The sequence below is a fragment of the Diachasmimorpha longicaudata genome, chromosome 14, assembly GCF_034640455.1.
Source record: "Diachasmimorpha longicaudata isolate KC_UGA_2023 chromosome 14, iyDiaLong2, whole genome shotgun sequence".
In the NCBI taxonomy this organism is placed as follows: domain Eukaryota; kingdom Metazoa; phylum Arthropoda; class Insecta; order Hymenoptera; family Braconidae; genus Diachasmimorpha; species Diachasmimorpha longicaudata.
The window spans coordinates 5,474,172-5,500,105 of NC_087238.1; the positions used below are offsets into that span (position 1 = coordinate 5,474,172).

The following is a 25,934-nucleotide window of genomic DNA, read 5'->3' on the forward strand; positions in this document are numbered from 1 at the left end:
TTTATCACTCCTTCATTGTGAATTCAATCTTGACCTCATAAAAGGTCATTAAGTCCCCCCCCAAAACGTTCCACCGTCTTGAAAAAAAAAACTTATCAGGTCATTTCCCCTGAAGAAATCGTGCGTAGAATCCCATCGACATCGATCCCACCTCCTATCGTCTTTATTTCCTGAGGTAATAGTCCTCCGCATGTAACACGTATATGGTGATGTACTTCCTGTGGGCAAGGTTATTTATTTAGTATCAGAATAGTTGCATCTTCGACAATATGGGTGTGTACAATAGTTTGTTCATGATCATTAAGACGTTTTGCATACGTCTGATGAATTTTATTGGTCGAAATTGTTTCATAAATTCGAGAAAAAAAATTCTGACTTATTGACTGTCAGACGAACTATTCTCGGTGATGAGGGAGATAGAGGGAGGGGGGTTGGCAAGGCTCCAGGCCCTTAATCATTCCAGGATGCATTATCGACGTTGATGGAACAGTTTGTTGACTTTAATTTGGGGAATTGAGGGAATTAGCTAAATTGCAGAAATTCAACAAACTGTGGTTGGAACGTGAAAGTTTTTTATTTGATTGAGATTGTTTTGGAAATATTCTGCGAACATTTGTTCGGTTTTTATTTAGATCGATCGGGTCAGGAGATTTATGTAATTTTAGAAATCAATAACACTCTTTCTTCTTGTTTTAATTGTTCCAGTTACAATTTTAATGGATATATAACAACGAGGTGCAGCACAGTAGCTCACTCTAATTAACTTTTTGCGACTCGTGATTCATTGCTGACCTAACAAACAATAAACTTGTTTTGTAATAATTAAGGAGATATCTGAAGTGTGAAGGGAATTTTTTTTTTCTCTTTGTGAGATTATTTTCTGGGATTTGGGGGATATCCTTGGTCCACCTTGGTGAATTTTATAACGGTATTATCCGGGATGAAAGGCAGAAGGAGAGTTTCAATAATCGATAGGTTCGGAGGACAATGCGAGTGAATAGAAGCATTGATCAGGCCTCAAGAGTTCACCCTAAAATTGTAATGGGTTTCGTGAACTTTGTTCCCTTCCCAATTATTTTCAGGATCTAGATGATTCAGAGATAGTGTCTAGGGAGGTTTTTATACTGAATTCAATTTCCTGGAAAGCAATATCTCTTGACAATTTGAATAATTAAATATTAATTCGATAGATGATGATAGAAAAAATCAAAAGATTTTTTTGTGAGAAATATAAATTGGAAAGAGCATTTCAATTTCTCTTTAGAGTTTCATTAAATGTTTTTTGTGGATTCAGGGAAGGGAAGTAATCACATGAATTCAACTGAACTAGTTCTAGCGGCTCTTTTCGTTCTCTTCAGTTACATTCTGTTAAATTTTTTTGCTCCACTGATTTCGAAGTGTTTTACCTCCTTTATTCAGATGAATCCTATTGATTTTACGAGTCACTATTACTGTCGGACAGTGAACCTGTCTCCACTAATTTCACTTGAATATTATGTAAGTGGAGTTTGTGGTGAAATGAGATGTGAATGACACTTGTCATTACATCTCATGATGGCCAATCAAACACCGAGTACTTGAGACAATTCTTCGGTTTAATGAACTGCCCAAAGAATCAAAAAATTTGGTCAGAAGTTTTGTGCTGATAAAAGTGCAGAGAATTTTAAAAATTATCTCAAATCAATTCACTGAGCCAACATAATTCGGCTCTGATTTCAAAATTCTTCAGTGAATGATGAAAAAAAAAGTGCCAGGGTCTAGATGTGGGTGTTGAAGCGAAAGTTTTACACTTTATTCAGGTTTATTGCCACTCATGTGGAGGCGTCTATCGATGGTATGGGTTAAAGAGCGTTGTGTATGGGCCTTTTTCGATTTCTCGGGGCATACAGTGGTATTTCTGCATTCCCACAACCTCATTGGCATTGATACATCAACAAAACATCCTCTCCAATTTCCTCGATATATTACCTCTCTCCAACTCCTCAATAGACAATGAAACAATCGATTTAGGACAGTTCAGAGAAACAAAAAAAAATCCTGAATATCCCAGCATCAGATTTTTAAAAATATCTCTAGAACTATTTAAGGTATTAAATCATATTATTATTATTTCCCTCCCTCTCAGGATTCGGGTGGAATCATCGAGTTAAAATGACATGTTGTATTTTTCATTTGTATTTTTTTTATTTCACATGCAAACAATTCTGTAATAAATCCCACATAAATTCTCAATCCACTTCTATCGTTCCCGTCGTGAATCAATCCTCAACAACACACACTCACCTCATACAATATGCCCCTCTCCTTTTTTTTTTACACCTCCTTATCCTCTCGTTCGTTCACAATCGTCGAGAGTTTATCCAAACGCCAATGCAGCCACTGTATTACCAGTCGGTTCCGCTCTTCCTCACCTTCCGCTTCGTTCCCTCGTGTTCATTAGCCATCGAGACACCTCAAATGCCGCAATAATTTTCACCAACAATTTCGTGATATTTGAAATTATTTATTTGAAAATTTTTTTCATTTCTTACTCGACGACTCAAGTGTTGGGTTATCAGTGATGTTTTTACAATCTTCAGTGTGAAATAGGGAAGACAGTTTCATTCAGATAATGACGATGAATTGATGTGCGATAGTGCAGTGATACTGCTATTACCTCGATAATTGGATTTAATTATCTTGTGGAGGTGCATTTGAAAATGGCGAGCGAGGTCATGCTCGCACCGAGGACGGCACCAAAGCCGTCCTGCCCCGGGGACATTGACGATGTCGTTGATATATTCAGAAATGCTTCCGTGTCTACCATTTACGTGAGTTATTCCTTCAATCATTATCCCGTTTATCAATCCACGTGGGTAATTAGTCATGGAATTTTATATTTTTAATTAATCTCGAGGGTAGGACCTTCTGATTAATTTCTGCACTCGTGAAACTAATTTATGATTGTGAGGGAATTTTTCGAAGTGTTGGCACTTGGGTGATGTTGTCTGGATTTGTTTTATGTAAATAAATGACGAGTGGTGAGTTCGAGGTCTTCACCAGGAAGTGAAGATCTACTTTAGTTCGCCTAGTAACGCGGTCGAGAGCATAACTACCGTCTTCCATCGATTATTTATTAATAATCGATACGATTCTGTTTGCGATTATGTTTATTGGTTTTTTAAGGGACTTTACAGTATACGAAAATTATTCCGAATTATTTGAATGAATTATTTCGATACTCCCACACATTTGTTAAGTATTTATTATATGAGAAACAATAATCTTTGTTAAACTGAGAATATGACGGTTCTGTGGCTCACGTGTGACCAAGAATGGGAATGTCAAGGCACTGATCTCACTCATACGATATATGATGCGGTCATGGGCATTGAACAGGGTACGGGGATCAAAGCAGAAATAATATGAGAACATTTCGGGGAATTCGAATGCCTCATTGAATTACCAGACGGGCCAGTCTCGTGTATTATAAATTTTTCCAGAACACAGGGGACTTACAAATGACATTAACATTCGCGTAGAAAAAAAAATAAGATATATTTGGTTTCGGACAACAAAATTAATTAAAGAATTGTCGAAATCGTGTGGGTTAGGAATGAAGTTACCTCCTACGTTCCACCAGAAAGCCACTCACACTCCCAATCGTCATGATAATTCACCAGGTTAATACGTCTTAGTGTCGATACTTGAGGATAATATCTCCCTGAGAGACTATAAAATCATTAAAAAAAATTTTCTCATTCACATTTTTCATTCAATTCTCCCTGCATTTCGTGCTCCGGTTGAGTCACTTCCGTGCGTGCACGGTATGCTCACGTCTTCCACGAGAAGTTCCTAATATCACGCGACCTCCACAATGTTAATATTAAATATATTTTTTTCTTTTTCTGGTCTCCACTTTTCATTAATTCCTTTGTGGTTTTGTTCGGTAATTTCAAGTAATCACTCGGTGGTGATGAAATTCATTGAAAATAACGTCGGTGACTTTGCATTTCACCTTGTGCTCATTTCCGTGGGATCACTGGTGATCTCTATCTGCATTGAAACTCATCAGTGAAGTTTTTTTTTCGATGAGATGTGTGGGAAAATGATTCGGGATTAATTGGAGAGGTTTTCAATGATATTTTGGCATTTTTATTGTCGTTGGAATTTGGCTCAGGTGGTTTTTATAGAATTTTAATTATTTATTCAATTTATTCATCGATATATTTTTTTCCATTTCAATTATCGTAGGATTAATTTTACATTTTTTTCGAAATAGAATCGTTTCTTTGATTTTTTTTTCGTTTTAAACAATTATGGCATTAGGGAGATGAAGAGGCTCTCGTTTCCTCATTTATCGCAACTTTAAATTATATAAAAATAATAATTTTATACTTAATTACGTACCTCACGGACGATTACCCATATATTTAATCTACCTCCTGCCCCTGAGACTTAATTAACAATAATCGGAGTACAACAAAGTGCATTATAAACCGAAGAATCTCAACGGTATCTGAATGAGGATAACAGTAAGTGGTTAAATCCAAGTGAATGCGAGGAGAAAAACCACAAGATGTTTTTTATTTGGCTTTGAAAAAGAAAAAAAACATCGAGATGAATACCGTGAGTGTTCGGAATTCTGGGGCTCATAGAACCGGAAGGAAGGTTTTGTTACAAAAAATAAAGCAAAAATGCCTGGAGTGAGGAGCGAGGAGGCGATTGGATCCACTTTAACTCACTCAGTCGATGATCGACAATCGATACTATTTATATACGTGGACACGGGTTTGTGGGGATCTTAGACTCTTGTCTTGTCTTTCAGAGAGTCACTTTCAAAGTGAAATTCTAGCAAAGGATACTCTAATGACACGTTGTCAATTATCTTCATAAATCAAGTGAAGATGACGTTCAGAGAAATATTTTCCTACGGATTTTATCAATATTTGTTGTATGTGTTGGGTATTTTTGTGGAGAAGGGGCTGTATCGATTAATCAAGGGTGTATGCAATGATCGAAGTGACGAGACAAGACCAATCATGTTAATGGTGACCAGGGGATTAATTACTGGCGTGTGACAGTGTTGAAGGAGTATAATTATCAGACATGACATTTCTTTCTTCTAAAATATTGCTTAAAAAATTAATTAAAAAATTCCCAGTTTTGTTTTTAAGTCAAGAAAATTTCAATCTTAAGAGTCTTCAGTTGTACAATTTCCCAACATTATTTCTCCTCCAATTGTTGAATTTATTTGTCTAGTAAACCATATCGATACTTAATTGAAATTTTCCGGCCAATGGGTACGATCGAAAATACTTTTCCTCGGGCGATCAACAGAACCATTTACGGTATTATCTTACACTGGTATTCCCAGAGTCAATATCATCCCCACACCTTCCGCATGATCCGCTTTCACCAGGTTGATATTTAATTCGGGTGTGTTCACTGTCAGAATTGCCAGTCGGTCGTTAAAACCATTTGCCAAGATCACGAATGAAGTAGCCACTACCTCCAGTGCTCATCAGTACTGGGTCGGTTAGTCAGTCCATGGAAAGTAATTATGGACAGTAATTAGTCCTCTCGAGGACGATCAACCACTTTTTAGGTCGAGTTTTGTTGGAAAAATTCCACTTGGAGGGCTAATTTTTATGATAAAACTAACATTCGTCCTTTTTTCACCTCCTGGAGGTATAGTATTTACCTATTTCTTTCCGTGTTGCCAGGTTCTTCTAGGGTTTGATGATTATTACATAGTTCGTTAGAATTTCCGGTTGGCAACAATTTTTTCATGTCCTTCGCACGTGTTAAATTGATTATATCATTATTTCATTAAAATTTTGGATTAATCAGTCGTTCTCATAGTTATAATGTCTGCTATTGCACCAGGACTAGCTGGAGATACCTTTCATGGAGAGATGATACCTTCAAAAAATATTTTCTTCTGTCAAGAATTCTATTTTTAGCTGGAATAGATTTTTTTCTTGATGTTGGGGGAATTTTCATGTTCAACTCTCATTTTTCATCGTGTCAGCATTCATGTAAAATGACATAATTGCCCAATAACATTAAGACGACTCTTAAACATTGAAAAATTATCAGTGAACATGAGCATTCACGAGAGTAACAACCCCGCGTTAAACGGTTAACGTAATCATCGGCGCGTGCGATGACGATCCACATACGAAACAGTGCGAGTTCCTCAGGCACGAGCCATCTTCTTCTTCTTCGGTGTAAAACTAGTCTGCTCGTGATGTTCGAGTACATTTGATGGTTTTCGTTGTTTCAGAACAATAAATTTTAATGGCAATGCCATAAAACCATTGAAAATTCGTTAATTATTGATTTAAAGTTGTTATTGACATTCGGTTCTGAATCATGTGCTGTTTATTATTTTTTCTGATTGATCTGATCATTGAGTTGGGGATTGCAGTGGTGGACAGATGATTTGGATACCCAAAGTAGTTCTGGTGAGACTTTCTAGGGATTATTCATTATTTATTTTTGGGAAATATTGTTTATTGGGATTTTTATGAATATTCGTACGATTTATTTGATATGGTGGACGAGTCTTGCAACCAGTTCGAGGGAAAGGAATGTTGGAAGATGCTCTCAGGTGGATAATTGCAGTGGTGCAGGAGGTACTAGTCTCTGGTGATGGGTTATGATTATCGTCATTGAGGGATTCCTTGAAAAATGGAAATTGTAGGGTTTTTTTTTTATTGTAAAAAAGATTTTTTAATCGCCTGGGGGGAACTGGTGGAGGTCAGTTGGGGGAGTTTTGATGGTGTAACACGTGGAATCGTTTTCATTGCCCTTGAGATAACCCTGGTATCTTCAACCATATTTTGCATCTTGTTAGTTTTGTTTATGGATGGATTGAATGACAAAAAAATGTTGAATGAGAAAATAAAATAGCTGTAGTGAACTGGAAGTTCTTCCTAGAATATCCAGGATTCAATATCATGCCGTGTTTGCGTGTCTTTGGCAACCCAACGTTAATTTTAGCTGTATGGAATCAAGATATACACCTTGGGTGGGAGTTAATTGAAAGGCTTGTGAATTAATTCACCAAGTGCAGTGAATAGAGCACCCCAAAATGTACCGTTCACAACGGAAGTTTGTCTAGTAGTACCGGAAAATAATTCACACCTCGATATCATAATTAATTGAAGTGAGAACTTCACTTCAGATGAAGAAAAAAAAAGTGCAAAAAATCGTGGAAGATCATCATCTCGAGTAGAAAGTCAGAGAAATTGTTGGTGAAAAATTTCAATGGAGCCCCTTTGCAGCATTAAAAAATTTCAAGCCAACAAGTGAAGACACATTGACAAAAAAATTTTTTCTGATACGAATTATGTGAAGGAGATGGGGGAAGGGCTTTGGTGATTTTTTTCTTCGTTCATTTTTGACAATTCAACTGCAGAAATGAAAAAAAATTGTCCTTCTCTTTGATTATTGCGTGAAAAATGGTCTTTTCATTGCTGTGAGAAATAATGATGGCGTTGGCGATTCTGAGGTACCATCCCACACCTTCCCAAGCCTACGCTCAGGTAGTGAGGTACAGGAAGCTTCAACATGTATAGCAAAAACTTGAGTAACTCCCCAAGGGCCTGTATCATATCATAAACCTCGGTATCCCTAACCCTGTGTGGGCTGTGATATTCACTGTATCGTATCTCACTGGAATCTCGCTTGTTCATGCACCACAATTACCACTCCAACATCACTGGGGAAATGTCAAAACATTAATTTATTGCTTGTTATTCAGTTTGTTTTGGATGCAAGGAATTAGATAAAAGTGAATGAGAAATGAATGACGTTTTTTACTGTCACGTTCTTTAAATATTGGGGTCAATGCCTTTGGGTCTGTGAGAGGATTGAAATAGGAATTAATTTGTCTCGTTATTTATGTTATCTGGAATGTTTGGGAGATTTGCAAAATGGAAGAAAATTATTTTCACATATCTTGCAATTCGAATGTCTTTGGAAAGGAGGTTTTCAATTTTTCATTAGACTCAGCGTTAAATTTTATGTCCCAGTGATTTTTATTCGAAGATATTTGTGAGACCAGAGTTTTGATATTGTGCCCTGGGGGGAAATTCTCAGGTGCTCACTAATGTTCTCTCATTTCATCATTAGCACTGTTGACATCGATCACTTTCCCATAGTTTCTGGCAGGTAATACAGCACATCACATGGACCTTAAACTCTGCATCGTTGCGTTTTCTCGAAACTCTTTTTATGGTGAACACTCGGTGTCACCGAGAGAGAACTCGTTTCATGTGTTTTATGGGTCCAACATTCCCTTATTTTCTCTTCATAAAAAAAATGAAAAATTAAACGAGATGACAATCTCACTCCACAATATTCCAAAAAAAATTGAAGACAAACTTGCGAATTTTTGGTTTATTCGAGAGGAAAAAAAATTGAGAAAGTTTTTCCTGGATTTCCTTAAATACTTTCACCACCTCTGTGTTAAAGTATAAACAAAATAATTATGCCAGTAAAAATATAAACTCCAAGAAGTGAAACAATGGTGTTCAACTTCCCCAAGCCTTTGACTTTAACACTGTCAAGCGTTTGTTTTTCCCAACGACTCGTTGTTTCGTGACGATGGCATCTGCTCCTCAACCGGATGACGGTTCTACATCCAATGCTGACATATTCCATGTCAAAAAAACCTATAAATACAATGACAAGAAACCGACATTTGCATTTATGCATGGAAATGTATAGTCCAACTATTTCTCGTTCTATAAAATACCACCAAATTTGGGTGATAATTACGTTAATGACGATTACGTGCGGTTTACCAAAAATGGTGGTGTACCGGTGATTTAAACGTAAATAGGAGTCGGCTGGCACAACCTACCAACCTACTACTGTCTCAGGTTATGAGAGAAAGAGAGAGGGGAATGGATTAAGTGATTTATCTAGAAAGTCCAGGAGAAGTCACATTCATGGGTCACGCTCACCTCAATGTCCTTTGGCTATTGCTATGGGGCCAGAGGGAGAGAGAGAGAGAGAGAGAGAGAGAGAGAGCACCTGCTCTACATAGAATCACGATAACGAGAGGATTGGGGGTAAAGGGGGTGAAGAATATTTTTCTTTAGAAAGAAAAAAGTCAAATAAAATGGGAAGGGAAATGAGCGGAGTTTTAGAGTTATTTATAAATATCTGGGGCGAAAAGAGGAAGGAGTGTTGTTTGAGGAGAATTTTGCACATTCTTAGAAAATAAAGTTTAAAATTTAAAGTGGAAAAATTTAAAAATGCTCTTCTGACCTTCGAAAAATATTGGGTGAAGTGCGGTTGAAATTCGTCTCATATCTTGATAATGAAGTAAATTTAATCAACAACAGGGAGGCAAGTTTTCTCACGAAAATATCATTCTTAGGTAGAATTCAGTGATTCAGAAAGGTGAACGTAAACTTCCTGGCCCGGAAAATGACGATGAGACGAGTGGAGTGAGATTGCTACATGGAATGAAGGAAAATATTTTAAAATTTCATTCCAACATATTTTTAGAAATTCATGTCCCATGTAAAACATATTTTCACTTTAATACGATAGCATTTTCCATCTAGAGATAATTATCAAAATTGAAATAAGAAAACAATTCAGGGATTCATACGATTTTGTAGTACAGATGATTGAATTTGGCTTTGAAAGCCTACAGGGTCAGTTGGAAAGCGGGTCAGGCCGATTGGAGTTTGGCCCATAGACTTTTCAAAGGCCCCTTGGGCACTCTATCCAAATTGCACATCATCCAGGTGTCTTAATCCAATATTCTCCTTCGAGGGGCTAGTACTCAGTTGGAGAACGAGTGGAATTTTGAATGTAAAAATAATAGCCCTTTGAAATCTTGAGGTATTTCGTACACTGATGGAAACCGAATGACGTAAGTCAGTTGTTGATGATGCGAAACAATTGACCCAATGGGCAAAATGACCGGGACTAGTTCATCGAATGAATCGCGTCGTGGTTACTATTGTAATGCAATCCCCGTGTCGTTGTCGTAACGCCCTTCCCGGTCTTACCGAGGATGACTGAGTGTCTTTTTATAGAATAACTGACGATTCAAATATATGTGCGCGAGTGTGGATGATAAAATTAACGTGACGAAAGAAGAAGAATATGGTTTTTTTTGAGAATTGAAGTGGAAACGACTTCACTTATGACAATCAGAAAATTTTACTCTATTCGATTCATTAGTAATTGGATAATTATCGCCTTAAGGAAGGGTTTCAGAGGAAAATAGTCGAATACTTTTTTGTAGGGAATTAAATTTCCTAAAAATAAGTTCTCATGACATTTTGTTGTATGTCAATTGTATGACGAGATATTTCAACATTTTATAGATATTGGAAAACTGAATCTTTCTATTTCACGTTTTACCGCTGTTAAAACCGCATTTTTTATTTTATTCCTCAACGGCCTTAAAGAATTTCTCTCTTCGCACAATTCCACTCATCATTGTTCCACAAAACCGAAGAGAATAAACGATTCGTCCTTGGGATTCTCCTCACCTCAATTGTAATTGAAAATTTACGGGGGAAAATGATAAAAAAAATTATTCAAGACAAATGAGAAAATAATTTACTCATAAAAATATGATTGTTACCTTTTATTTGCAATTGTTTATAGTTGCCGGGCCGGATATTCCGGTTGGTGAGTTCTCGTACTTGCGCGAATAACAGTCGAGGTTTAGCTCCCAACTCGTGGATCGATAGAATAATCGCATACCTGTTCCATACGAACAGCGACCCCCTTTACCCAGAATTGCATGTGTGTCTTTGACCCCGATAACACATCTCTATTACCGATCAATTTTTGGAATTAATTTTCCACGAGATTTCACACCTGAAAAAATTAATTTTTCCACCAAATCGTCTCCTTCAACTGTGAAATTTCTTAATTATTCCATCAACGAGTAATTTTCTGGGAAAATATCAAATTTTTTTTCATCCAAATTCAATTTCTCTTCTGAAATATCTTCTCATATTTCATCTTGAATTAATATTTTTCTGATATACGTAAATTGGAGAAAATCACTCAGGCAAAAATTCTGTATTAATATCAATAATTTTCCTCATCAGTTAATCTATTATCTTAGATCAATTAATCACTCGAGACTTCGAAAGTCGATACTAATGACACCGATGCAAATACCTGAATTTACTCACGTGGAAATTGCATTTAATGCGAGAAAACGGAAATCTATGAATAGCAAAATCCATGTAGTCTCCATACGTGTGTATGGGCTTTGGAGTTAAAGTGAAAAGGCACAAGTGGCTTCTAAGAGTATCTCGGCCTAGTTGCCGAGTGCCCAGACGACCGGGGGACAGTAGATTTAGCCGTCTGTGAGGTGTAAAATTATCACCATGGTCTTTATGATGATTTAATTACCCAAAAGTCGATGTGATCTCCACATTTATGATATGTTTTAATTAAAATCCACGGAAATATTAACTACAAATATTTTCTCCGATTTTCCTCATTGTTCCAAGATGCCAGAAAGTAATGAATGATTTTATGAAAATGCAGAGGAATGTTTATTAAATTTTTTCGTAATATTTTTATTGCAGGCCAAACAACGTGCCTCCATGAAATGGCTATTATCCAAGGCATACAACAATCGAGTCCCCGAAAACCTACGGGAGCCGTACTACCGTGATCTTGAGGTAAATATGTACAACAAAATTTTTTTTAATATTTAGAAATAGTTAAGCAACATTTTCTGGACACAAGGGGTAAATACAAAGTGTAAAAGTCAGGAAATTATTAAAAAAAAATGCGGAAAATAGCGAATGCGAATGACAAATGTAAAATCTGAATGAATCGACTTAAAGTAATCTGAAATTAATCTCGTTCACGTGCGATTGGATGAAGGATAAACATGAGAATGTTAATTAGTCGTGATCACGTCTGTCAACTTTCACACCATGTATTCACTTTCTTCAATTTAATAGAGCAATCAATGGAAATATTGGAATTTAAAATTGAAAATTTAAATGCAAAAAAATCGTTGGGTTCTACCTCGTCAACATCTCGTTAATTATTAGGATTAATTAGCGAAATAAAATGAATTGACCTGTTGCATTGATGCATTATCGTTCCATTGTAATGACCCTGTAATAATTTTTGACACTTCTAAAATCATTAAAGATAAGTCCAATACTTTGCTGCACATGTTGCACCCACATGTGACCTCCACACCACCAGTTAGCACTGGCGAAGATCCAATTATATAAATCGAATTACTCTCTGTCTCTCTATCTCAAAACAAATAGCAGTTGCCTGCAAACTCTTAACACTGATGTGTTCCCAGTTTGTGATGTGTCCCATCAAAGATTTAGTGTTCAGTGAATTGTACAGTGGCATTCACGAGACATTGTCGAAGTTATCTGTGATCGTGAGATCTAGCTGTCTCGAGGTGTTGTTTAATATTTATTGTGTTGAAAAAAAAAAAAAAAACGAGAGGTTGCAATTGCATTCTGAAATTGAGTTTTTGTCCTTTGGGAGTGTCAAACCAGATATTGTCTCGCTATTTTCTTTAGTTCCAAGACTTCTTGGATAGTCGCCAATCAATCGTTATCCTGTTGCCAATTTTACTCCTTTACTTTAGTCGAGGAGAATATTCTTGAAGAGGATTTAAGTAAAAAAAATGATCTTTTAGAAAATTGAAAGTTTTTTACTGACAAAAATGTCTTCATTAACAGGGGGAGGTGGGAAGGGTGAAATGATAGGAAAAATTGTACAAATTGTAGAGGATATGTAAAAGAAAAAAAATATTGCATGAAAATATGAATACATGAATGTATAAGTACATTCATTTCAGGATCAGGAGCACTTGAAACCCCAGATAGTCCACTCTTTATCAAATGCCGAACTTTACTGCCTGGCCCTCGCCAACATCTACTCAGATCCCAACTATCACAATCAGAATCACTTGGGTATCCTTCAAGCATTGGCTCGCAAGGGTGTATTTGTCAATGAGCCCAACAACACATCCCTCACCGAGACCATTCTCATACAGAATTCACCTCTCAAAATGTCTGCACATATGGCTGTGATAGCGGGTCTGATGGTCTTGTACGCTAAAGAAGTGGTTACTGGTGATCGTGTTGCAGCGGCAATTCGTAGATTTGATCCACAGGCATTGGTAGATGTACCTCAAGATCACGAGAAGGGTCTTCTACTGTGGATAAGCCATGCTTCACATGCACTTATTGCTAAGATACAGGCTGAGGAGGGCCAGGGGGACAGGACAAAACTTCCTGAATTACCACCGGCCAAGGACTTTCAGTCGTTGTGCGATGGAGTTGGCCTAGCTGCTGTTGTTGCATTCTACTGTCCTGGGGAACTCAACTGGATGGACATAAGGGTTTCCAAGAGGCCGTCTGTTGCTGATGCACTTCACAATCTGTCGCTAGTGCATGCATTCTGCCTGAGGTGTCTACCTTATTCTATTTTTCATATGCTACCGGAGGATGTCACGTACATGAGAGGGTAATTATTGTATTTGATGGCTTGAATTAATGTTTCATTAGGGATGATCCTGTCTAATTATGTGGGACTGATAGTTGTAAAAAAAAATCCACATTCTTAAGAGGTAGAAATGATTCCCGGAAGTGAATTGTTTGAGCTCGATCCTGATTATTTTAATGATGCACTCGTTAATGAACTAGATTAATTGAACATTTGCGGCAAGACATCGAATTTATCTCACTGTAATTTCTCTTTTTTTCCTTCAGATCAATGAAACAAAATCTTATTGTCTTTCTCGCTGACATGTACAACGTTCTGGAAATTCATCCAGTAAAGTGTGTACGTTATCCTGGGGAAGAACGGGCCAGCCAGTATCTCGATGGTATGTACAATTACGAGATAAGTATTTTAACTAAAAAAATTTCGTTCAATCACTCGATGATTTTATATTTAATATTGCGTTGTCCACACCGACCTTGATATCCTCTACATGGATGTGATGTTATTACAGTTAATTTACAAGTATTTGGGTCTGTCTATGGTGAAGGGATTAATTTTACTGATCGGTGAAGGCTACGCACAACTTTTAGTTTCCAAGTTGAAACACTATAAAATGATTATAATCGTTTAATTATTAATTTATTTGAGTTATTCACGAAGATCCACAACGATTGTGAGAGAAAACGTACGTTAAGTTATTATGAATTTTTATGGGAATCATTGATTGACCTCATTAGCATTTTTATTGGTCTTTCAACATTGAAATGTTATTTTTTTCATCACAATCGTTATGGTATCAGGCTTTTTATCAATGTCAGTACAGTCTGTCGCCCATTTCACGGAGAATTGTCCCTGATTACTGTTATAATTACATTAAAAAACAATTGTTGGCTGTTACCTTCGTTGAATTGCGTAATTCCGTGAAAAAAATTATGGAGAAAGGAAATTGGAAAGAAATTTATTCAAAATATTGCTTATTTAATCCTGAATAATGGAGGGAATAATTTGAAGTAAAAAAAAATTTGGAAAGTTGAATAATTTATATAAAAAAACTTAATATTTGCCTATATTTCTATGGCCTAAATCTTCTTGATGCTTGAACAAAATCAACTGCCGCTATTCACCTACTTCTATTCATCCCTGAATACCAATGGGGTTGGTTGGGTTGAACTTCGTGCAGCTTGCCCACGTAATAGTCACGGGGTAGCACATAAAAGAAGTCTACCACAGTCTATAGCGCCAATACCTGATCTGAGAAGCAACCTCTCCATTTCCGCGCCAGGTTTCACAGGTATCCAATTGTTAAATCAAGGAGAGATATATGAAGGCATCAAAAGAGAGATGAATAAAACCTGATGATTCAGGATAATGTGGCTTTTGGTTCATTGATTTTTGCGATTTTATTATGTTCATTATGGATATATTTTGTGGCGGTTTTTCATCATGTGCTCGTTCATTTGGATCATTAATCACTTTAGGGGGGATAATTAACCGTAGTTTAATGAACAATCAAATTTATCTGCAGATTATCTCGTTAACTGTCAGGTTCATTGAACGATGTCGAAAAAAAAAAATTATTTCTGGTACATTTTTCACTGAATCAAAAAGTTGATGAGTTGTCCACGAAATAAATTTTAGAATTTTTTAGAGTCATGTTAAAGAATTTTTTCTCTTGGTTCGGGATAGAAGATTTATATGTTATTTGTTTTTCATATATTAAATAGAATTTCTTCATTTAATTGGAGTTGCATAAATTGTGGAAATATGGGAGTGAATGCATGGTGTGAGAGAGACATTTAAAATTATAACAAATTAACATTCCGATAGTTATCACTCGATTTATCACTGGTGAATGAGATTAATTTGAGTCTTGCATTCACATTAATTTGAGCACGATAATTATGTAAATATTGTATTCACTGACCTGCTGAGCAAAACCTCGTCAATCATGGCAGATCCACATTTGGTTCGTTGGTATTGTTTGCTATGTAAATCATTCTGATTTTTTATTATTTATTTTGTCATTCGTATATCGATTTTTATTGATTTTATTCATTGTTTATCATGTTATTTTTGGTGATTTTCAGATTTTTCTTACACTGTGTTTACCATTAGTGCATAGAGAATGTAGAGCTTGACTATTCATTGTGGTAAAGGGATAAATAATTTTGATTTGTTTGATTAATTCGACATGCTTGTTGTTTACAGTTGCAAAACCAACGGCCATGAGTTTCGTTAAAAAATCCCAGTCAATGCAGCAAACTGCTGAGGCTCACTCCTATGACGATAGGTAATTACTTAAAAATTGTTGGAAAATCAATCAAAATGTCAACACCTGAATCATTTGACAGTAAAACCAAGGATAGACAAGTGAGTGGTGCAATTGAAAGGGATTTTATTATTTCAGAAGAGGTCCATCGGAGGAAAGTTTTGTAGTTCATCGAAATAGGGGAATTCCAACATTGAGCTCAGTGAGTGACGAAAGGATGATAAAGGCAGAGGCTGCTGGACGGCCTAGTAATTGGGAGGACCAGAGGAGGAGTTCTTATGCTGGTAGAAGATCCAGACGCAATAGTGTCACTGATGATTCTCAATTGACTATTGAAAATTTTGGTGGATCTCAGGTAATTAAACACCACTCAACACTTCAATTTGCTAATATTATTGTTCAATAATATTCAATAAAAACTTGCTGGATATTTAATTTTAGGACAATTTGCACAATTTTGGATGTGTAAGAAATCCTGACAAAGAGCTAGTGCATACAGGGAAACGATCAGTTCCCGAGCCAAATCTCCCAGTGCGTTCGAGTGTCCAAGATGTTTATGGAAGTGATGTTCAGCATATTTTAGCTGACAATGGTTACAGTAACAATGAACCAACTCCTCGTCTCAGGCGACAAGCATCCAATTCAAGTCTCAATAACGTAGCACTAAAGAACCTTCTACATTCCACTGATAATGAACAAATTGACGGTGAATCAACGAAAATGGCGAGTTTTGCTAATTTGAGTAGACAAAGCTCGGAGAAGGGAATTAATTTTACTTATGGTGAGCAACAGGAGCGCGGTGATACGGAGATGAGGGGGAATTTTGTTAGTAAAAAACATGGACAGAGCAATGGCAATGGAATTGGGGAGAAGAAGACTACTTTTGCTACTTTACCAAATACAACAACGTGGCAACAGCAGAGCAGTCTGCAGAGCCAACAGGCAGAGCCACATTCTAGTGGTACATTATAATTCAATTGATGAATTTTTTTAAGTATTTGCTAAAGGAAATGAAATTTATTTTTAACTAATTTTTTTCATAAAGATGGAGATGGAAGTAATATCGTAATTGCAGCTCAATTGAACAACATTCGATTGCAATTGGAGGAGAAACGTCGACAGATAGAAACTGAAAAACGTAGAATGGAGGCGAAAGCTTCGAAGCAGAGGGAACAAGTGGGGAAAGCGGCTTTTCTCCAGACAGTGACAAAGGTCAGTCCCACTAGCCTAATCAACCTTAGTTGACTAATCACTTAATTAACTAATGAAACTATCTTTAGAAAAAAAACTAGAAAACATGCTGCTCTTTTTTTTACTCAGTAGGAGTATTTCTATTCTTCTTCCAACTACTCTTTCTAATCTTTCAGCTGTGCATACGGGTGAGTGCATGCTATTGCACATACATTGAAATTCACAAAAACTTGACTGACAAATTAAAAAATCGGTCTAAATGACATAGAAAAATGAAAAAAAAAATCAGTAATAAATTTTCTATCATCATAAATACATTTTGAGATTGTTTATTTGCAAATATGGGAGAAAGCTATTCGAAGGGAAATAATTGGTGGCGATTGGGACGTCTCAAATCCTAAAATATATTTTTTTTCAACAACTTATCGGTAATAATTGCACGTTATCGTGTTTGATTCTTGAGAAAATTTTTTTTTCCGAGTTTTTCATAACAAATAGCCCTGAAAAATTGTAGAAACTATTTAGACTGCTAGTATGCATGATCAATTGAATTATTATAAGCTTTATGTGTTAAATTATTGGTACTTGGAATGGTGGTGATGGACTCTGGTGTTCCTAACAAGGCACATTTGGTGGTTGGGCTGGTTACAGGGTAAGGTTAAATCACCCTCGTCATCGGCATCAGGCGGTGACAGTCCCGTGGAGCATGCTCCCCCCACTCCAATGACCCCAGGGTCATCAGGTGATACAACAGCGTGTAAGGAGTCTTCGGCACATCAAAATATACCAGAAAAACCCCAGCGCCCTTTCACACTCAAGGTATCATTGAATTTTTATAATTGCAGTGATTTTTTATTTTCACAGGATTATTTTTACCTGTGATATTTTTTTTATTGATTCGTCAATTGGAAAAACAAATCTGTTGGCATGTGGCTTGGTTACTCGCTTTGTGGAAATTATTCGTATTTCTCACTATTCATTTATAGCGGCTGTGAATGAAGCTAGATGAATATCTCATAAAATATTTTTTCTCCAAAATTTTACAAACCATAAATACATTACAATCCATTTGTTTAGGGGACAGACGCGTTGATAAATAATTACTAGGCGTATTAGTGGAAATATTTGATACTTAAAGCTCAGGGTTCTCGATAATTTAAGCCTGGGGGGTTGGTACTCATTTTTCTCGTGTCACACTAAAATTGTAGTATTGAATATATTTTTTGTGAATATCAATGTGGAGTGCCGAAGGCGAACGAGATACGATATTGATCAAACAGAAAATAGATAAATGCGGCTGTACACTGGGATTTTATCCTAGATGTTGACTACGTTTCAGAGTATTTCAAACTGTTGGAGATAAAGTTCACTCTAAAATCCGCCCTTAGTTTTCACTAATAAATTTAAATTGAATAATCAATAAAAATTAAGATTAAATAACCAACCATTACAATTTTTCACTCCAGGTAACGTCAGCTCACTAAAAATAATCTTTTGAATAATAGTTTGTCTATTCCTTCCGCGAATAACCCAATTTCATGAAGTTTGTTATTAATTATGCAAAAAAATGAAAATCTGTTAGAGAGAAGATTGTTTCGGAAATCTTTCGGTTTTTGTGAGCTTTATGGATTCAAAAAGCGTCGAAATTCTCCGTTTTTAATGGATTCCACAATTTTTCAGACCATTCAAATTAATTGACTATCATTTCGGAGTTAATTGGGTCATTTAAAAAATGTTTAATGCGGTAATCGACATGATAATTAATATCTTCACGTTCCTAATACCAAGAAAACTTCAAACACGTGCAGTCGACTGCTGCATGAGCTCCAGACCCTCAGGACCAGTCAGATACGTCTACAGCTCTGAATTACCAATGAGAAACGAATCTCGCGAGTCTATCGAATCGATTTACGGCTCAACTTGTTCCCTGGATTCGGGAAATTGTTCGATCCTTGATTATCTCACTGCGGAGAGTCACGATAGTTCAGAGCATAAATTAGTTAATGATATTGAGTGCGTCAGCGTGAAGATGAGATCGAAATTGACGAAAACTGAGAGTGACAGATTTTCTACGTCAAAATTTTTTACAGCAGCGGAAAATTCCCACAAAAAATGTTACATATTTTTCCGTAAACCCAGTACTTTCAAAGACAATAATTAACAATGAAGAAATAATTTTTTTTTCTTTGATCTCTTGTGTTCTCCCAATCCAGGAAATAAGGGAGGACGTCAGAGATGTTGAGCATAAGTGGCTGGAGCATGATGGTAGTACAGTTCCTTTCATCGAGACACGTCGCACCCCAGACCTTGAGAATATGGATCTCGAGCAGTATCACCAGTCTATCACTCAGTAAGTTATTTATTTTATTTTTCCATGAACAAAACTCCTGAATTTTGACGGACGTGTTATCCTTGAATTTTTTCTCCACCCTTTTGGCGCAGAATGAACAGCAGTCTCAGTGAAATTCACGCCGACATTCAGAGACTCGCTAGTCAGCAAACTCAAATGCAACAAAATCAGTTTATTAATCAGCAACAGCACATGCAACAGCAATTTCAACAATTGCAAAGTTATAATCAGCAACACATGACAGTAAGATTTTTCAGTTATTAAGTCTAATAATTCTCTGTAATTCCTTGGAATGAATTGAATTACTCAATTTTTTCCTATCAACAATTGTTTATTCTTGAATTCTCCAGAGTTACGGAATGCCTCCTATAAATCCCATGACACCAAGAATTCAAGATCCTCAAGCGGGTCAATTTTATCTCCACGATCAACCCCAAATGCAGAGAAGAACGTGGGCAAGGCCACCGCAAAATTTAGCCAATGAAATGGCAGCTGTGAGCTATCAACAGCCCGTGGATCCCAGATACAGTCCTCAGCCACCTGTTTATCAACAGGATCCAAGATTATACCATGACACGAGGACCTGGGTTGGTCCTCCACCTCAGCAGAAGGGCTTCGTCCTCCATGACAACCCCCAAGAGCAGAGGTACCACAATGGTGGTGATCACAGCCTCATAAACAGTCAGATTCATCATTCACCAGCAAATTATCCTCAACCATCGAATTTGTTCACACAAACACCACCTGCGTCTGCTAGTCCTCAGCATCGAAATGCTGTGAGTAATTTTTTTGTTATTCTTACTCATATTTGAATCATTTTCATTTTGAGGAATTTAAAAAATTGATACATTTATTATGGTACTTGGAACTCGTTAAAAAAAATAATGTTAGGTTGTATTCATTAGTCAAATTCTTCAGATGAATATTTCAGTGTTTTTAGATCCATTTGTATTGCCGCCGTTCATTAACAAATCATTAACGGACAAAAAGAATTTTTTTATTTTCATTGTCGACTCTGAGCACATAGAGTCATCACTTTAAACCAGTTGGTGATGTAATTCACCATTTCGATATCATATGCTAGTAGTACCCAAGATGGGAGGGATCTTCCCACACGAAGTTTTGAATACTTTTACCTGACCAAGAGAACACCTACAGTTTAATTCGACCTACTGGCTCAACGACTTAACGTTTTAAATACCCATAATCTTAATAAAATGCACATGTTTCATTCTTCAATTACCACGAGAAGGAGTTTCAGTTACTCGAATGAGGTTTGTTGTACTCGGAATCTTGTACACGTCAGTTGTGATTTTTTAAAAGTGAAATAGATATTCTTCAACTTTGAAAAGTGCGGAAAATAAATTTTATAATTATTTGCGGAGAGTAGACTCTTCATCAAAGGGTTTTTTAAACACTGAAATGTTGAAAAAATGGGTGCAGTGATTTTCAAATTAATTTTAATGTTTATATTATAATGAAATTGTTTGTGAAAAATGATTACACGGTAATTACAGGTGCATCGGATAAGTCAGCTGATGGGTGAGAGCCCGGAGCCGAAGAAGCCGATAATCCACCACATCCCAATGACCTGTGAAAGTCCAACGGAAAAGCGTCCTAGCAATGCGCTGTTGCACACGCCAGTACCGGCACCACCGGTGGACGATATGGAGCCACAAAATATATCATTCATTGGTAATGACGATGATCTCGCACAACGAATTCCCAGACTGCATATCACATCAGGCAGTAGAACGTACAGAATATCATCACCCACGAAAACAACACCCTCTCGTAATTCATTTCAACCTCACACATCACTACGCGAGGCATCACCATCTCCCTCAGCTACACCTGAGATCACTCCGTTGGATCCTGCTGATGCAGGAGAGAAGGGATTTTACATTTCATTCGACAATGATGCCCCTAAGAAGCCGAAACCAGCGTTGAGAGTCAAGAGATCACCTAAAAAGGAAAGAACAGTTTCCGCATTCATCGAGCACGAGGATTTTTCAGCCCGCCCAGACTCACCACCAGTCAATCCCATAGATCGCCAAAGGCATATGGATGTCCAGAGAGATCTCGAGCGTGAGCGTCAGCGTCAAGCAGAGGAGCGTGAACAGCAGCGTCAGGAATTGAGGGATCGTGAACTCCAAAGGGAGATAGATAAGGAGAGATACAGAGAAGACAGACAACGTACAGGAGAAACTCGTCCCACTGGGGTTGGCCTGGTTATTGGTAATGAACTGGCTAATCCAGATCCCAATTCTCTGGACGAGATGGAGAAGAAGAAAAAGCAGTTCATGCTGGCGTCTCTTCAAAGGCGCCAGCAGCAGGGTGAATTGAAGGAGAGGAAAGAGGCTGAGGCACTCGCTAAACGAGAGAGGGAGAAGTTGAAGGAGGAGGAGAGAGCCAGGAAGAAGGAAGATGATAGGCAGAGACGAGCTGCTATTCTTGAACAGTACAAGCTGAAAAAATTGAAGGAAGAGGCTGAACGTGAGGTGATTATTGTAGATTAATTTATACTTTTCTTTCATTTTATTCAGTTGTATTTTTTAAAGCCGACTCAAGGCAACATATAAGTAATTATCGTGAAATTCATTAATTTTTGCAGGGAAAGGTTCTTGATAAGGAAGTTCTAAATGCCATAAAACAAACCCCAAAGTTACGTAGTAAGACTGCAACATCGGCTAGGCCACGACCGAAAACCATAGCCGTTGATCACTCGGAATTAGATTCTGGTACACTGACGCCTAGTCGTGGGAAGAAGGGATCTTCCTCAAATCTCAGTACAGGTAAGCATGATTAGGGTCAGTATTGCCTTTCTCCCTGTTCCTTTAAATGTTGATTTCATCGTGAAAATTCAATTGAATAATATAAATGTGTAATTAAGCAATAACTCTTTGATTACTAAGTCGGTGAGACAGTTCTTTACACACAACATTACAAATATCTCTGAATCTACTATATTTGAAGAAAAATCTCACATAACATTTTTTATAGGAAACTAAATTCTCCACAAAAAGTTCCCGTGATATTTTTCTCTCAAACCAATACATTCAGAGATTCAATTTTTCTTCTGCCTTTCAATAATTAATTTCCACATGAATCAACAAATACTCTTCAACATTCTACAACTATAAAGTGGAATTCACGTTCTCAGTGTTGCATTCGCTCTCTGCATGGCCAGTTTTATGACCAAAAAGTATCCAAAGTACATCACCAGCAACTTATGTGTATTATTTTTCCGAAGAACAAAAAATTTCTTCAAAAAAAAAATCCTTCACATATTCTTGCCAACGTAATTACGACTAGTCCAGGGGAAAAAGTTTGGCTAGTGATACCTGAGTCGATTGTTTTGTGTTTTCTTTATTTTATGTTGTACTTTTTTTTTGCACTAACACACTTAATGTAGCGACGCTGATCTCACCAACAATGAAGCGAGATTACTTCAGAGGCTCGCAGGATACTCTCATTGCCGCCCATTACGATGACCGGCGCACAGGGCCCTTCTATAGGGGCGGCAGTCTCAAGGGTACGCACTACACGCACTCTATCACTCACAAAAAAACAAAACAGGTTTTGTTTTTTTCTTCTCATTTTTTTTTTCGTTGAGTGGAAGAGTCATATTGTTTTTAGATTAATTTTGAGGCGTTTCGGTTATTTTTTTAATGCTCAACTCATAATTTCATTTGGTTTTATTATTTTAAAATTGGAATGTCGAACACTAAATTATTATTTTCAAATCAATTCGATTATTCATATTATTTTCTTCGAAATACAAGTTTTATTCCACTCAACAAAATCTAAACTCATTAATCTTCAGTGTAGCATGCGTTTCTATTCCCCAAAACTTTCTCCTCATACTTCACGAATAGCTTTAGCTGAAAAATAGCGATTGTCAAATTATCCAGTAAATTGCCGATGAATTTTGTAATAGTTTTTACCCTTTTATTTTAGTATCTTCCGTAGATTCGCCAGACGATGGTAGAGGTTGTTCACCGTGTCGCAGTACTACTCAACTGGGACGAAGGGGCTCCTACAAGACATCGAGAGGTGGGTCCTAGATACTCCGTGTTTATTCATTTTAATCGTTAAAATTACTGGTATTTATTGTTTATAATGTCAGTGGCAGAACATTTTCACGTATTTCATAAGTGAAAAATTACGTTTGGTTGTACATTCACTAAACATTCCGAGCATTTTATTGAAAGTGTTTTTACTTTTGAGAATCACTAAAAAGATAATATCGGAGACTTTAATATATCTTGTCAATATCATTTGTTCAGCTTCCGATTGAAATTTATTTTTAGTGGTTTTTAACTTTCAATGGTTTCAAGAAAATTATCGATATTTTTTTTTACTTGAAAAATCACCGAAATTGACACGTGACAAAGTCAATATCATATTTTTATCATTTGTTATTTATTATTAGAATAAATTTCGAGTGATTTTTAAAGTTGAAGAAAATAACTAGAATTGAAATGAAAATGTAGAGCATTTGCTGTAGAATTTCCAGTTGATTGCAACGTTGCTCCGCACCAAGCTGCACCGGCTACATTGAAATTATCATTAATGAATCAATTAATTTCATAATTGACTGTCAGTTGAAAAAGCCCCAATGAAGAACAAGTAGCTAGTACCCATAATCATCGATTTAAAAAAATTGCAAGAAAGACATTGCAATATCCTCGTTGAATAACAAAACCAATAAATAAATTCACATTAATTAATTCATGGGCCTCGAAGGCTTGTAACAACGAAAAACGTTGGATTATATTACAGATACGCAGGAGCCTCAGCAACAGGTTAGAGGCAGGACAAAATACCCGACTTACCAAAACTTTAAAGGGAGAAAATCAAATTCGTTGATGAATTTGTGTGGTAAGGATAATAACGAAAAAACAAAATAAAAATCACAATTCAAATTGTGAGGGAAGAACAAGTGTTCAAAGAGAGAAATCAAATCCCACACCCTTGATTCATTACTTTCGCCTATTTTATTTGTCTTTTTGTTGTCTAATTCGGTTTAATCGTTCACTGATTGCTCATTTTAGGGTGATTAATTAGGAATTTAGAACACTAGACGCATGGTGGCAGGATGGAAGGAATTTTCCACACAAGAACACAATTTTTTTTCGTTTTTCTCGTACAACAGTCACGTCAACAGGACATAAACAATTTTTAAAAAATAAAAATTGGTGATAGCTGCAGGAAATTGTTTATAGTTTGTTGATGTGATTGACACAGCTCGGGACATTCACTCACTAGATGGTAACGAACGCTTGTTGGGCTTGTACAGCACTGGTTCTTGCAATTGATACTTTATTTTTTTTTCACAATTTTTCAGATTAATCGAACTGGATGTGGTTATAATTTCTTTCATTACTCGTTTCACTCGATGTTGAGGGTCATAAACATTCGGTGAATGTAGGAGAATCATTTTTATTTGTGTTTACAGGTTCATTATTAATAACGGTGGATTAATTAGGTGGTTAAGTTGGTGATGAAGGGAGGAGAGTGGAGTTTTTAGGGGATTCAATTGCGAATATCTCGGAAACTACGAAATTCTCTACGAAAAGTCTTTTATGACATATTCTTCTCCTCATATATTCGTAGACATGATTTTCATATGACTGATTAATTAAATTAATCAAAGAATTCATTAAATTCATGATTTGCCGAGACATTTGCTAAACAATCCCCTGACTCTGTTATTACAAAAGAGATAGAATAATCTTATTGAATTAGTTAGAAACTAATAATCATATCCAATCTAGAAACTCCAAATAACACACACTAATTATGTTATAATTTGGTAAAGGTTTTGGGTCACAAATAGATACATCATCTTGTTCGTCCTTGGGAGAAGGTTGTCGTGGATTAATTCTGCCATTTTTCGTTTCATTTTCATTTATAATTTATCTTCCCTATTGGAGGTGAATTATTATCAATTAATAAATCACATTTGTGTTCTTCACAGATACTGATAGTGGTTTAGGGCGTGCAACACCACCGAGGAGGGCACCGAGTCCTGGAATGGGTGGAAGTACTAAACATTTGAATTCACCTTCTTCAGGGCCAGGATCGCTGCCACCTGGTCTCATGTCCAAGAGAAAATTCGATGACGGCAGTAGTGATATCAGTAGCACAGCTAGTTCTATGATGGAATATAATGGTAATTGATTAATTAATTGATTGAATGAAGTAATTACTTTTTAGATCGTTTTTTAACCGAGAAAGTCCTTCACAATTTATTTGGAGAGGGTATACCAATGTTTTTGAGGGGGTAAAGTAATTAATAAGATTTTTTTATGGTTTTTTCTATAGGCCCTCGACTCTATAAACAACCAACTACCAAATCCAATCGTGGAATAATGCTAAATGCAGTTGAATACTGTGTATTCCCGGGGACTGTTAACAGAGACGCTAAAAGACGTGTTTTGGATGAAATTGGAAGATCAGAGAGCAAACACTTTCTCATTCTATTCAGGGATGCCGGATGTCAATTTCGTGCTCTCTACTCATACTGCCCGGACACAGAGGAAGTTGCTAAACTTTGTGGGACGGGGCCCAAACAAGTGCTTGAAAATATGTTCGACAAATTTTTTAAGTAAGTGAATAATAATAGGTGACATCATACGTCAAAATGTT

At 36.6% G+C, this 25,934-nt stretch overlaps 1 protein-coding gene across 16 annotated transcripts in view; it reads left to right on the forward strand.

Moving 5' to 3' along the window:
* Window positions 1-25,934, forward strand: part of Patronin (patronin) — a 31,400-nt gene that overhangs the window by 2,501 nt on the left and 2,965 nt on the right. For 5 of the 16 annotated variants that reach the window (XM_064134051.1, XM_064134052.1, XM_064134049.1 and 2 more), the window contains 19 exons: window positions 11,568-11,663; window positions 12,821-13,491; window positions 13,737-13,852; window positions 14,651-14,761; window positions 15,679-15,760; window positions 15,878-16,094; window positions 16,181-16,700; window positions 16,785-16,951; window positions 17,582-17,749; window positions 19,144-19,280; window positions 19,367-19,523; window positions 19,631-20,056; window positions 20,798-21,781; window positions 21,895-22,075; window positions 22,696-22,815; window positions 23,241-23,336; window positions 24,066-24,164; window positions 25,264-25,458; window positions 25,611-25,893. In XM_064134051.1, the coding sequence (XP_063990121.1) occupies window positions 11,568-11,663; window positions 12,821-13,491; window positions 13,737-13,852; window positions 14,651-14,761; window positions 15,679-15,760; window positions 15,878-16,094; window positions 16,181-16,700; window positions 16,785-16,951; window positions 17,582-17,749; window positions 19,144-19,280; window positions 19,367-19,523; window positions 19,631-20,056; window positions 20,798-21,781; window positions 21,895-22,075; window positions 22,696-22,815; window positions 23,241-23,336; window positions 24,066-24,164; window positions 25,264-25,458; window positions 25,611-25,893 (4,826 nt within the window). Of the gene's footprint in view, window positions 1-2,388; window positions 2,811-11,567; window positions 11,664-12,291; window positions 12,416-12,820; window positions 13,492-13,736; window positions 13,853-14,650; window positions 14,762-15,678; window positions 15,761-15,877; window positions 16,095-16,180; window positions 16,701-16,784; window positions 16,952-17,581; window positions 17,750-19,143; window positions 19,281-19,366; window positions 19,524-19,630; window positions 20,057-20,797; window positions 21,782-21,894; window positions 22,076-22,695; window positions 22,816-23,240; window positions 23,337-24,065; window positions 24,165-25,263; window positions 25,459-25,610; window positions 25,894-25,934 lie in introns of those variants that run through there. The other 11 variants (XM_064134059.1, XM_064134055.1, XM_064134054.1 and 8 more) reach the window with 11 other exon arrangements.